Raw genomic sequence first — 12,837 nt, forward strand, 5'->3', positions numbered from 1 at the left:
AGAGCGACGCCGTAGCGGCCGCCGAGAGCGAGGCCGTGACGCCCGGCGCGGAAGCGGCGGCGGTGGAGGAGTTGGCGGCAACGGCGGTGGTGGAGTTGATGGGCGGCGGCGGCGGCGGCGGCGGAATTGGAGGTGGCGAAGACATGGTCGAAACCCGGGTACCTGATACCAAATTGGTAGGACTAGGGTTCCTACCGGCTCTACTCCGTAGGTTATACGGGCAGAACAGCGAGGGTTGGGGGCGAGGGCGGGGGCTCCGGCGTGTTGGCGCCGTCGCGAGGGAGAAGAAGGGCGGCGGCGGCTAGGTGCGGCTAGGGTTTCCGGCTCCTCTGGAGCCGGGCAATATGATAGAACTATCTTTATTGCTTGATCTCAAACGATGTCTTACAACTAGTATTTATAACTTTAGCCTAAGATAACTTGCCTAAAATAACTTGCCTAAGATAACTTGTGGGTCAAGCCCCTAATACTAATGCCCGGTGGGCCTCTTCCTTGTATAGACCAAACCGGTCATAACAGCAACACCTCAAACCTGGGGGACTCTATTTTATTCTCATTGCAAGTTCCCTAGATTGGTGTTGTTAATTCACGTGGGATGAAACTTCCTCTCAAATTCCCACTCCTGATTCCCGCCAAACACCAAACGTGGGTTTGGGACTAATAATCAACTTCCCAAGCCTAATCCCGCAATAAACCCCCACCTGTAAATTCCCGTCCCCTTTCCCGAAAATAGCCATACACGCTGAGAGAGTATTCAAGCCACAAACTTTTTTCTATGTCGATCTACAGTAGTTCATTTTCATTCTGAAGATGTAATTATTCCTTGGCCAATATTCGGTATCTGCATGGTGTGCTTATTTCTGTTGTTGGCAATTTTACCCATTGGATATATTTGATTAACCCCTGAGTAGCCAATTGCATCTCCTTTAGTGCATTTTGTGAGTTTTTGCAGTTGGCATTTTGTTAGAAAAAATGACTGGTCATTTGTAAATAGACTGTACTTAGTAAACGAGAATATTTAGGCAATGCGCCACACCTGGGGCGGCCCTCGTGTTACGTATATATAGGAGTACAAGGGAGTTACATGCCTTGGAGGCCAAGAGAGATCACAACCATATCATACAAAATCAGGTAGGTTGAGATATTCCTATACATAAGAGATACAAGGAGATATACTCTAACATCCCCCCTCAGTTTGTGCGTCAGCTGGTAAGAGGCACAAACTGGACCGGAACTCCGAGAAGAGCTGCGAGGGTAAGCCTTTCGTCATAATGTCAGCATACTGGCGAGATGATGGCACATGAAGCACACGAACCTGACCAAGGGACACCTTCTCGCGAACAAAGTGAATGTCGATCTCGATGTGTTTGGTATGGCGGTGTTGCACTGGGTTGGAGGCCATGTACACTGAGCTGACATTATCGCAAAAAACGACCGTTGCAGTAGTCAAGGGATGATGGAGCTCTGTAAGAAGCTGACGGATCCAGCAGCACTCTGGCAATAGCGTGAGCGACAGCACGATACTCCGCCTCAGCACTCGATCTGGAAACCGTGGTCTGGCGCTTGGAGGACCAAGAGACCAGGGTGTCACCAAGATATACACAGTAACCTGAGGTAGACCGCCGAGTGTCAGGGCAACCGGCCCAGTCAGCGTCGGAGTAGGCCGTGAGAGACAAGGTCGACGTCTGAGGAATGTGCAAGCGGAGATCCAGTGTACCCTTGATGTAGCGAAGAATACGCTTGACCAAGTGTAGATGCGGCTCACGGGGAGCATGCATATAAAGGCAGGCTTGCTACACAGCATAGGCGATGTCCGGACGGGTGAGGGTGAGATACTGTAATGCACCAGCATAACTCCGATAGGTAGTAGCATCATCAAGCAAAGCACCATCAGTGGCTGAGAGTTTGACCTTGACATCAACAGGAGTAGGCGAGGGATGACAGTCGGCCATGCCCGCACGCTGAAGAAGATCCAGGGCGTACTGTCGCTGAGAGAGAACCAGTCCATGAGCGTCCCGAGTAACCGAGATGCCGAGGAAAAATGAGAGGTCTCCAAGATCTGTCATGGCAAACTCCGAGTGTAGCTGCTGCGTCAAATGTTGAAGGAGTGCAAATGTAGAAGCGGTGATCACAATATCATCAACGTACAGGAGGATGTACGCGAGCTGATCTCCATGGCGGTAGATGAACAGAGAGACGTCCGATTTCGACGCAACAAAACCGAGGCGATGAGCGTAGAGAGCGAACCGCTGGTACCATGCACGGGGCGCCTGTTTGAGCCCATAGAGCGACTTGTGAAGGCGGCACACAGAGTCGGGGCGACGGGCATCAACAAAACCAGGCGGCTGCTGGCAATAAACCTCCTCGTCAAGATTGTCGTTGAGGAAGGCATTCTTGACATCAAGCTGGTGGATCGGCCACGCACGGGAGACCGCAATGGTGAGGACGATGCGGATGGTGGCCGGTTTGACAACCGGGCTGAACGTCTCGTCGAAGTCGATGCCCGGCTGTTGGGAGTAGCCGCGGACCACCCACCGAGCCTTATATCGAGCAAGCCGCCCATCCGAATGGAATTTATGCTTGAAGATCCACTTCCCTGAAACAACATGAGCATGAGGTGGGCGTGGAACAAGTGACCACGTCCGGTTAGTGACAAGCGCCTCGAACTCATCATGCATGGCACGACGCCAGTGTGGGTCGTTGAGAGCACCCCAGTGTGTTTTGGGAAGAGGAGAGACGGAGGAGTCGGAAGCCATAAGGTTCATGCGATCGATGGGCTGGAAGAGACCGCGCTTGGCGCGAGTCAGCATCGTGTGGGTGTTGCTAGGGGAGGGTGGACGGTGTACGACAATAGGAGGAGAGGATGTGCTTGGAGGAGACCCAGGGGAGGCGGGTGCGCTCGGCGGGTCAGCTACAGCGGGAGAGCGAGTAGGCGGGCTCGACGGCCCAGTGGGACTAGGCGGCGGGCTCGGTGGCCCAGCGTGGCTGGGTGCGTGGGCGGGCGATCGGACAGAAGGGGGAGGGGAAGGTGGAGGGTCAGCATGCATAACGGGTGCATGCATAGCGGGTTGAACCGCAGGAGATGGGGCAGGTGTGGTGTCGGTGGCGACGAGGTGGAGGAGAAAATCCAACGACGCAAGAGGGTTAGACGGGCGATCCGGAGAGGAGGAGAAGGGAAATATCGTCTCGTCGAAGACGACATGGTGAGATATGATGACGCGACGTGTTTGAGGATCTAGACACCGATACCCTTTGTGGTTGGAGGGATAACCTAAGAATATGCACGCGACGGAACGGGGCGCTAGCTTATGTTTGGCGACGGAGGATTGGTTAGGGTAGCAGAGACATCCAAAGACACGGAGCATGCTATAGTCTGGAAGTGAATTGTGGAGACGGATATAGGGGATGGCGAATTCGATGGACTGAGAGGGGCGTATGTTGATGAGATGGGTGGCGGTGGCCAAGGCTTCCGCCCAATAGGACGGTGGCATCGAGGACTGAAAAAGGAGTGTGCGTATAACATCGTTGAGGGTGCGGATGGCACGTTCGGCCTTGCCGTTTTGAGGGGAGGTGTAAGGGCATGAAAGCCGAAGATGAATGCCGTGAGAGGCAAAGAAGGTGGTGACCGTGGAGTTGAGGAACTCGGTGCCGTTGTCGGACTGCATTGCTACTAGTGGACGGGAGAATTGTGTGCGGGCGTAGGCGACAAAATTAATAAGTGTGGTGGCGGTGTCGGATTTGTTGCGAAGGGGAAACGTCCATAGATAATGCGAGAAGTCGTCCACAATAACAAGATAGTACTTAAAACCAGAGTTGCTCAAAACAGGAGATGTCCAAAGATCACAATGCACTAACTGAAACGGTTTGACAAAATGCGATGTAGACCTACTGAACGGCAAGCGCACATGTTTGCCAAGTTGGCAAGCATGGCAAACGTGTGGTGCCGGTTTATTACAAGGAATAGACGACTGTTTATGAAGATGCGACATAGCGTCGCGACCTGGATGTCCTAGACGACGATGCCAAAGCTCGGTGGAGGTGGTGGCGATGAGTCCTCGGGCGTGATGGTTGATGACCGAGGAGGGGAACACGTAGAGATCTCCATGGCTATTGCAGCGAAGGATCACGGCCTTGGTGCGAAGGTCCTTCACAGAGAAGCCGAAGGGGTCAAACTCAATGGAACATAAGTTGTCAGTAGTAAAACGACGAACAGAAAGTAAGTTTTTAACAATGTGAGGTACGAGAAGAACATTGTGAAGAAGAAGTGTGCGAGCGGAAGTAGGAATAGAGGCGTCACCGGTGTGGGACACGGGTAATGTGGAGCCATTGCCAACAGTGACAGAGGAGTAGGAGGAGGCAGGAAGGAGATGGCGAAGCATACCGGGGTCGGAGGCCATGTGGGAGGTGGCTCCGGAGTCCATGACCCACTCACCGACGTTGGAGGCCGATGCAGCGTTGTTCAAGGCGGCCATCAGCGCGGCGCAGTCCCACTGAGGAGCCGGGTTGTAGCCAGGGACCGGGGGGGCATTGGTGCCGAAGGCCTGGCGGTGAAGGGGAGCCAGGGAGGTGAAAGCCTGGGCGGGTGGCAGCACCGGGGGACGCGGGCCTAGCAGGCCGGCGCCATCGGTCGGTCGTGGCGTGGGAGCGCCCTGGGGCTGCAGCGGCTGGCCCGTGTATGGGTTGAAGCAGATCCACGGGCCTACCGCAGGCGGTCAGCCTGCACCGACGCGGGAGCCGCCGGAGTTGCTGCCGCCGGAGCCGCCGCCTTGCCGCTTCTTGCGCCAGTTCCCGCCGTTGCGGTTGCCGCCACCACCGGAGTTGCCGCCACCACGGTTGCCGTCGCCGCGGTTGGAGTTGGCGCTGCCAAGGCCGGAGCCCTGGGAAGAGTGACCGCCGTACAGGGCGGTCTGGTTGGCCACGGCGGAGGTGTTGGCGAGCTGAGTCTCGCGGAGAACCAGCAGAGAGCGCGTCTGCCCGAACGTCGGAAGCAGGTTCTGCATGGTCACGATCGTGGTGATGTCGGCGAACCGCGGGTTGAGCCCGCGAAGGCAGTTGAGGACGAGGGTTTGGTCCGTGACCGGAGTGCCGACGTCGGCAAGGGCGTCGGAGAGGGCCTTCAGGCGGTGGCAGTACGCGGTGATCGAGAGATCGCCTTGGACGAGGCCGCGGAACTCGGCCTCGAGGTAGACCGCGTGCGTCATCCGGTTGTCCAGGAAAAGGTTGGAGATGAGATTCCAAGCCTCATGCGCCGTCTGATCTTCCGCCATGATCAGATCAAGAATCTCGTCGGAGATAGAGCCGTACAGCCAGGACCGGACGACGTAGTCCTCGCGGGTCCAGTCCGGCGTGCGGTCCGCCGCGGGCGTGACGGTGGTGATGTGGGACAGCAGGTCGTACTTGCCGAGGAGGACGCGGATGAGCATCCGCCACTTGACGAAGTTGGAGGTGTTGAGATCCAACATGACGGGCACGTGGGTGCGCACACTGGCGACTTGCACAGCCGGCGAGGCGGAGGCGGGCATGGTGGAGTTGATGAGGGCGCCGGCGGTGGTGGAGTGGGAGGCGGGTAGGGAGGGAGAGGTGAGGGAGGAGGTGATGGAGGCGCCGGTGCCAGACATGGCGAGGGGACGGCGATCGGGAGGGGGCTGGCGGCGGCGTGGTAGGGTTTAGGAGGAGGGGATCGATCTATCTGATACCAAGTAAACGAGAATATTTAGGCAATGCGCCACACCTGGGGCGGCCCTCGTGTTACGTATATATAGGAGTACAAGGGAGTTACATGCCTTGGAGGCCAAGAGAGATCACAACCATATCATACAAAATCAGGTAGGTTGAGATATTCCTATACATAAGAGATACACGGAGATATACTCTAACATACTTGCATGGACTCCGTGCAATGTTTAACAAAAAATATCCGCATGTAAATTTGTACTCCCTCGGTTCCAAAATAAGTGTCGTGGTTTTAGTTCAAATTTGAACTAAAAGTCTAAAACAAGGACACTTATTTTGGAACGGAGGGAGTAAGCTCTAAGTTGTCAATATCGTTGAGATTCTTGCTTGTACCATCTTATTCCTTGGTGCATCACAAGTTTTGAATGTTCTTACAATCTACTTATTTTCATCTCCAAATTAGCTGCACTTTATTTGCTTTTGCACAAGTCATAACAAATCACTTGCGAACTTGCTTACTGTTTTTATTCATGTATACAGATTCTTGCAAGACAATGAGCTGGGTGGAGCAGTTCCACAGAACTTGCTGAACAAAACAGGGTTGACTAGCAAGTAAGTTTCATCTAAGGCTTTCCAGGAAATCTTGATCACTAACGATTTCCCATGTTCATTGGACATCTCGTAATTGTATTTCATTTGATTGTAGGTTTTGTCCGGGCAACCAGTTCACACAACCACAGTGCTGACTGACAGTCAAACACTTTGTTGAATACAGTAGGATGGTGTGTTTGTTCTTTTAGGATGGCTAGAGCAAGATTTTGTAACCAGTCAAATGTATGTACAGTAAAATGATTGGAATCCAGTGAAACGAGTTGGCGGAAGCAGGTGAAGATAAACAATCCTGATTGTACAGTGCCAATTCTGTAGTTTACATTGTCAGTGTGTAATGCAAGGAGAAAATGAAGCACTGTTGAATTCTCTCAAACGAGCTTTGGACTGCGCCCCAACGAAACATTACACCTTTTCTGCCCCGTCTCGTCTTCCCAGCCCCCACTACCATGCAAATTTTTGGGCGACCAGAGGGGAAAGCGGTCAGCTTCAAGAGCAACTGGTGAAGAAAAGATAAAAGCGGAACATGGAGCATTTGATCCCGAGCTCATATGCTCTCGCATGAACAGTAAAATCCAAAAAAAAGGATTCAAAAATTCTGAATTTCTTTTGTGATGAACATTGATAATTTTTCTAACTGCATGCAAAATTTGAGGTTGAAATGAGATTCGTGGAGGTCTGGGAAAAAAAATTCCATGGTTCAAAATGACTATTGTTGGAAGCATTTTGCAGCATCGATTTTTCTTTTTTGCCCAGACCTCCATGAATGTCATTTTGACCTGAAATTTTGCATGCAGTTAGAACATTCATCAATGTTTATCATAAAAAAAATCATATTTTTTTTGAAATTTTTACTATGCGCTCAGGATCAAAAGAGCACTTTCGAAAAGGCAATCCTTTTGATACCTCTGTGAAACTTTACAGTCTCGCAAACTTTCTTTTCGTTGAGAAGAAACCCCCACCGGCATATCTGACAAACGTCAAGAAACACACTGAAGACTCGAGCAAGAAATAGAAAATATACCGTAGTCCCCAAAGTCGTTCCAAGTCAATCTTTTTAGCCAGCCCATGAAGAACGCTCTTGACCTTACCACCGAAGAAGATTTTGCTTGTCAGAAAGAAGCGGTTGCAAAAAAATGGCACCAGAATCTCTAGCAACCACACACGCCACCTTGAGACAAGAACCTTGCCGAATTAGAGGAAAAACCCTATAGCTGCCTTGTTATGGGACAAGAGAAGAACAGGGGAACTAAAATGGCGGATGCTTCGTTTTAGCCTCACATACTTGGATGATTCGAAGGCACCAAGTGTAAAGTAAATAGACAAGGAATGCACGGCAGCACCAAACAGTATATTACGGCAAGTTGGAGCAACTCCTCAATACATATATCCAGGCACACCGGATGAAAAGGCTACCAAACAAAACAGAAAACTCCACAATGTGCTCAAAGCCCACCCACCTGGAAATCTCTTCCATTTGTTCACAGCTACTCAAAGACACACTCGGCAGTTTTCAATGAGAAAACAATTTATTCGAGACGCAAAGCCGACCTTCAGATTCCCTTCTCCAGCATCGCGCGGACCCGGGTGGGGAGGCCGTACAGCCTGATGAAACCTTCCGCGTCAGCCTGGTCGTAGATCTCCCCGTTCTCGAACGACGAGATGTCCTCCCTGTACAAGCTGTAGGGGCTCTTCCGGGACGCGACCGTCACCGACCCCTTGTACAGCTTCAGGGTCACCGAGCCGGTCGTCGTCGCGGTGATGGTCTCCATGAAGGCGTCCATGGACAGCCGGAGCGGGTCGAACCAGCGCCCCGCGTAGACAAGCTCCGCATACTTGAGGGCCAGCATGTCCTTCCACTGCATCGTCTCCCTGTCTAGCGTCAGTGACTCGAGCTCACGGACCGCGGCCGCCATGATGGTGCCGCCGGGGGTCTCGTAGACGCCGCGGGACTTCATCCCCACCAGGCGGTTCTCCACCATGTCGATGCGCCCGATCCCGTGCTTTCCGCCGATTTCATTGAGCTTGGCGAGGAGAGTTGCTGGTGAGAGATCTTTTCCGTTGATAGAAGTAGGGACGCCAGCGACTATGCCAATCTCCAGATACCTGCATGAAGTTTAGTTTTCATATACAACTGGCTAACAGAGTATAAATATGCGTGTTATCGTGGAACAATGGAAACAACACTGTTCTGCAACCAAGCATGCAGTTAACCGATTGTTTTTGTACAGCCAATTATAATTATTATGTAACAAAAAGGCACAAACAAAGTGTTCTGTTCACAACAAAATTGGACTGACGGTAGTGTTACCAGTTCCAATGATTTCACGCATGCTATCAGCAAGGAATCCATAGTTAAAAAATACGCGAACTAAGTTTTTACAACAGAAATGGACCGATAGTAATGTTCCCAATTCAAGTTATAGATGATGATTTCATGAAGCATAACATAAGTCCTACCTAGAGATAGCTGGTGGCTACAACAACGTGACCATTTCTATTCAGTATGACAGTGTCACTTTACATTAAAAGCTGCTGGGTAAATGGATAAATGAAAACATGAAAAACTTAGCAATGTCAAAAACTTGGGAACTTCACAATGCCGAACAACTCAAGTTCATCATGCCACGATTCAACATGCCTACTTTAGAATAATGGTATACAGATTCCAAATCATTTGGGTGGTTCTCTACGCAATTCAACTTTACGTGGGGGGATATGAACCATTGCACAGATTTAGTAAAATAGGCCACATTGCAAAAACAAATGAACCATTGCACAGATTTAGTAAAAAGGGCTACACTGCAGTAAAGATAAAATAAAGAGCATAAAGAGTACTTATCCAGGACAACAGATGGGGCCTATGGAAAGAAAAAGGATTGATCACATACTCAGGTTTTGAAGGTGCATTTTCTGGAGAAACAGACATCATATACATATCTTCTTTTGGTTCATTCGCTGGATCTTCCAAAATGTCACCCTGAAAATGTTGAGAATAACTCACATCATCCGACAAGCATCAACATTTTCAATTGAAGATTAATAGATGGCATCAATATGATGGTGCACTTCATTGATTTGAAACTTCTGAACTTACGCAATCATGTACGAATTACTGTAAGATCTGTGTACTTAAAACCAAAAAGAAACAATAGAGCTCCATAAACCCTAAGAGGCATCAACAAGACAATAGGTAATATATACCTCATGGCTAAGGTGCCACAAATTTCTATCTCGGCTGTATATTGATTTCTTTGAAACCGGAATTGGCACATTGTGTTTCTTTGCATACTCAATTGCATCTTCACGTCCTGTGATATCCCACTCCCTCCAGGGTGCCACCACTTTAAGTTCCGGATTTAAGGCATAAAATGTAAGCTCAAAGCGAACCTACAGAAAAGGATAGCATCAGATGACTGCCCATATTGACATTTCCAGGAACAGCAGTATGTACCTGATCGTTGCCCTTCCCAGTGCACCCATGGGCAACTGCGTCTGCGCCAACTTCCTTGGCAACATCAACCATTGCCTGCAATAAAGATATAAATTGCTTAGTCCTCAAAGGAATATAAGGACATATAAAATTTGTGGCAGATAGTTGCAAGTACTTCATTTGAATATTTCATCCATCCCACCAGCTATTAGAATTACATATTTAAGTTAAGATCCTACAAAGCTTACAGCACAAGTGCAACTCTTACAGGCGAGACTTCCAGGGAACAAATAAAATAAAATTCGACGGAAAACAAACTTGCATTTATAAGCTCAATGAGAAATTAATCATGCTGTAAGTAAACAAATCTTAAACGGTGCCAGGGTGGATGGCTAGCTATAAAAAGTGACAGCAACCTTATATAAATGACCTCAGAAGCATTTATTCTAGTACAAGAAAGTGCAGATTTTACAAAAAAAAACACTCCAAAAGATATTGTAACTGAAGATCAACAACACATTCATTTCAAATTTACTTGTAAGACAATTATCTTGCAGAAGTAATGTGCACACAAATCAAAAAATACAACTAGTTTATCAATTTCACCTTAGCAATAACAGGCCTAGCCATGGAAGTCCCAAGCAGATACTTTCTTTCGTAAACTGCACCAGCACGCAAGCAGGGGTATATATATTCACCAACAAATTCTTCTGTCAAGTCCTTCACAACAAGCTGGCTTGCACCGCTAGCTTTTGCCTTTTTCTCCAATCCTTCCAATTCAATGTCACCCTAAAGGGTAAAATACGAGCTTAACTGATGGTTCACTAGAAGGAAGCTAGAAAAAAGGTCCAAACAATGCTAGTTCAGTTATGTACTGATAGAAAACAAAATACTCCGTACAAAGATACGATACAAAAGTAACTCAAAGTTGTAAAATTTGGAACAGCATGAAGCCAGAGACAACAGACGAAAAATTATAGAATCTATAACTCATGGTAAAAAATATAACCATCAGAAGAGCAAAAACTAAGTAAAATGTACAAAGAGGGACGGGATGGGAGAGAGAAAGTTGTGGCACTTATCAAGCAGGACATAGTCAGCAATTTAGCACAACATTGCAGATTAAAGGAAGATAATGGAATCACTGAAGTTATGTTAACATACCTGACCAACATCAGCAGTGAAACAGACAACTTCACAGCCATAGTTCTCCCTTCAATAAAAAAAACAAGAAACATAGTTTAGACAAATCAGATCAATTCATCCTTTAATTTGGTAAATTGCTTACTGAAACAAGAAAGATTTGTAGTTGTACCTAAGCCATGGAACAATTACTGATGTATCCAAGCCACCACTGTAAGCTAGAACAACTTTTTTCAGTTTGCCACGCAGTCCACCTTTCTTTTCATCACCACTAGTAGTTGCTGCATGCTCCTTACCACTTGCCATCACACAACTAACACCTGCAGATTATCATCAGCGATATAATGGTACCATCATAACAGAAGCAAAATGCTACCCCTCCATATAAAACATAAAAATAAGTCAGTCAAGTTTCCTATTGCAAATCTCCCTCTGGTATAAAATGGCCAGCCCATGGAGAATAGGCACTGTCAGGACCAGTTTGCATCAAAGGATGTGAAAACCCAGATTCAGCAACACCAGAGGTCATTAGTAAACTATTTTAGTGAAAAGAAAACTCCAGAGGGCTGAAAAATATGTTTCATTTCTTTCGATTTAGACCATTTTACCGTAGGAGGTTAGTTTACTAAAATCTGTTCCAGCAAGAAAGGAGGTACACCGTGTAACTTTTGCTTCCCAGATGAGATATTCGATACATGGCGAACTTTCAGACTTGCATCCTAGCATGCGAAGCCGAGCCAAATAGACTAAAAGAAAACCGTAATCAAGCACAGAAGAATACTTCGATACATGGTACATTGCACAGAGGTGTTAACTTTCCCACGACTAAATGACACATGCCCCAGCTACCAGAACAAGAGATAAGAGCAGTCTCCGCCAGCCGCGGCGAAATACCTCGGGACGTCGTCGTCGAGGACCTCTCCATCGACACCCGGCCATGCTGTCGTCGGAGGCGAACGGAGGGGGGCGCGGGGGAGTCGTGCGGGTGCACGGCTGGGAGGGAGGGAGCGGCGGCGAGGCGGCGCATCGGGAGCGGCATGGGGGGCGGGCGGCTGGGTGGAAGGGGTGGAAGTGGGAGGCTTGGGTCAGACGCGGCGGCTACAAGCGGGGTAGGTAGGGCACAAGCGAGACGAGCTGAGGTGGAAAAATAGACCCGCTCGGGCGAGTCTGCTAGTGGGACTGGACTGCCGGACTGGGGAACCTCGTGTCGCGCACAGACGGGCCGACGGCCCATGCGGGACAGAAGGCGCATTTCCAGGAAGATCAGATCACGCTAAAAAAAATCCAGGAAGATCAGATTGGCCAGATCACTTTTTTTTTACAACAGATTGGCCAAATCACAAGGACTTTCCCCTAAAAACTAATTAAGGAGTACCATTGCCACTTTTCACAACCCGGTAGTTTCCTTTTTTCATAGATTCGATTCTTTAAAATGTTTTTGTCTTTAAAACCGTGCGTCAAAACAGCGGACCGTTTTCACTGTTGGTTTCTCACGTCGGCATTTTCAAAACTAGATCCCATGTTAATAGGACTTTATGATTTTTTTTCACGAAAAAATCAGAAGAAAAAGAGCGAGCCGGAAGCACGGTTTTCCCCTACTTTTTTCCCTTTTCGAGAGGCACACTATGCCTCTCGCGAAAGCAAACATGTGCCTCAACGAGAAGCAAATCTGTGTCTCTCACGAAAAAAAACATGTTTTCCCTTTCCGAGGGGCATAGATATGCCTCTCGCAGAAGCAAACATGTGCCTCCACGAGAAGCAAATCTGTGTGCCTCTCGAAAGGAAAAAACAAAACACAACAGTGACTCTCGCTGAAGCAAATATGTGCCTACATGAGAAGCACATTTGTGTCTCTTACGGAAGAAAAAAAATGCGGGCTTTTTCTTTCCGAGAGGCAAGTTGTGCCTCTCGCGGAAGCAAATCTGTGCCCCCACGAGAAATGGAATTGTGCTTTTCGCGGAAGAAAAAAACACGTTTTT

General features: G+C 48.7%; 2 protein-coding genes across 3 annotated transcripts in view; one reads left to right on the top strand and one right to left on the bottom strand.

The window, feature by feature from the left end:
* The window catches only part of LOC119341968 (putative leucine-rich repeat receptor-like serine/threonine-protein kinase At2g14440), a 15,754-nt gene extending 9,096 nt beyond the window's left edge, over nucleotides 1-6,658 (top strand). For both annotated transcript variants that reach the window (XM_037613816.1, XM_037613823.1), the window contains exons 7-8: nucleotides 6,214-6,285; nucleotides 6,380-6,658. In XM_037613816.1, coding sequence (XP_037469713.1) covers nucleotides 6,214-6,285; nucleotides 6,380-6,419 — 112 coding nt within the window. In that variant the 3' untranslated portion in view covers nucleotides 6,420-6,658. The remainder of the gene's footprint in view (nucleotides 1-6,213; nucleotides 6,286-6,379) is intronic.
* A 939-nt stretch (nucleotides 6,659-7,597) lies between these two features.
* Nucleotides 7,598-11,926, bottom strand: LOC119341983 (argininosuccinate synthase, chloroplastic-like). The gene is made up of 8 exons (XM_037613833.1): nucleotides 11,753-11,926; nucleotides 11,031-11,178; nucleotides 10,880-10,928; nucleotides 10,322-10,504; nucleotides 9,737-9,811; nucleotides 9,487-9,672; nucleotides 9,174-9,262; nucleotides 7,598-8,388 (listed from the first exon to the last, which is right to left on the bottom strand). Exons 1-8 carry the CDS (start codon nucleotides 11,895-11,897, stop codon nucleotides 7,836-7,838), a joined length of 1,428 nt encoding a protein of 475 aa, XP_037469730.1. The 5' UTR covers nucleotides 11,898-11,926; the 3' UTR covers nucleotides 7,598-7,835.
* Between the last annotated feature and the right edge of the window lie 911 nt (nucleotides 11,927-12,837).

The sequence above is a fragment of the Triticum dicoccoides genome, chromosome 1B (assembly GCF_002162155.2).
Source record: "Triticum dicoccoides isolate Atlit2015 ecotype Zavitan chromosome 1B, WEW_v2.0, whole genome shotgun sequence".
Classification (NCBI taxonomy): domain Eukaryota; kingdom Viridiplantae; phylum Streptophyta; class Magnoliopsida; order Poales; family Poaceae; genus Triticum; species Triticum dicoccoides.

Bases quoted from the DNA above. Each gene is read 5' to 3' on its own strand.
- LOC119341983 (XM_037613833.1), bottom strand. From the start codon at position 11,897: ATGCCGCTCCCGATGCGCCGCCTCGCCGCCGCTCCCTCCCTCCCAGCC. The intron at 10,505-10,879 runs GTATGTTAACAT...TTTACCCTTTAG, and splicing joins TCACTGCTGATGTTGGTCAG to GGTGACATTGAATTGGAAGG. The intron at 8,389-9,173 runs GTATGTGATCAA...AACTTCATGCAG, and splicing joins AATGCACCTTCAAAACCTGA to GTATCTGGAGATTGGCATAG.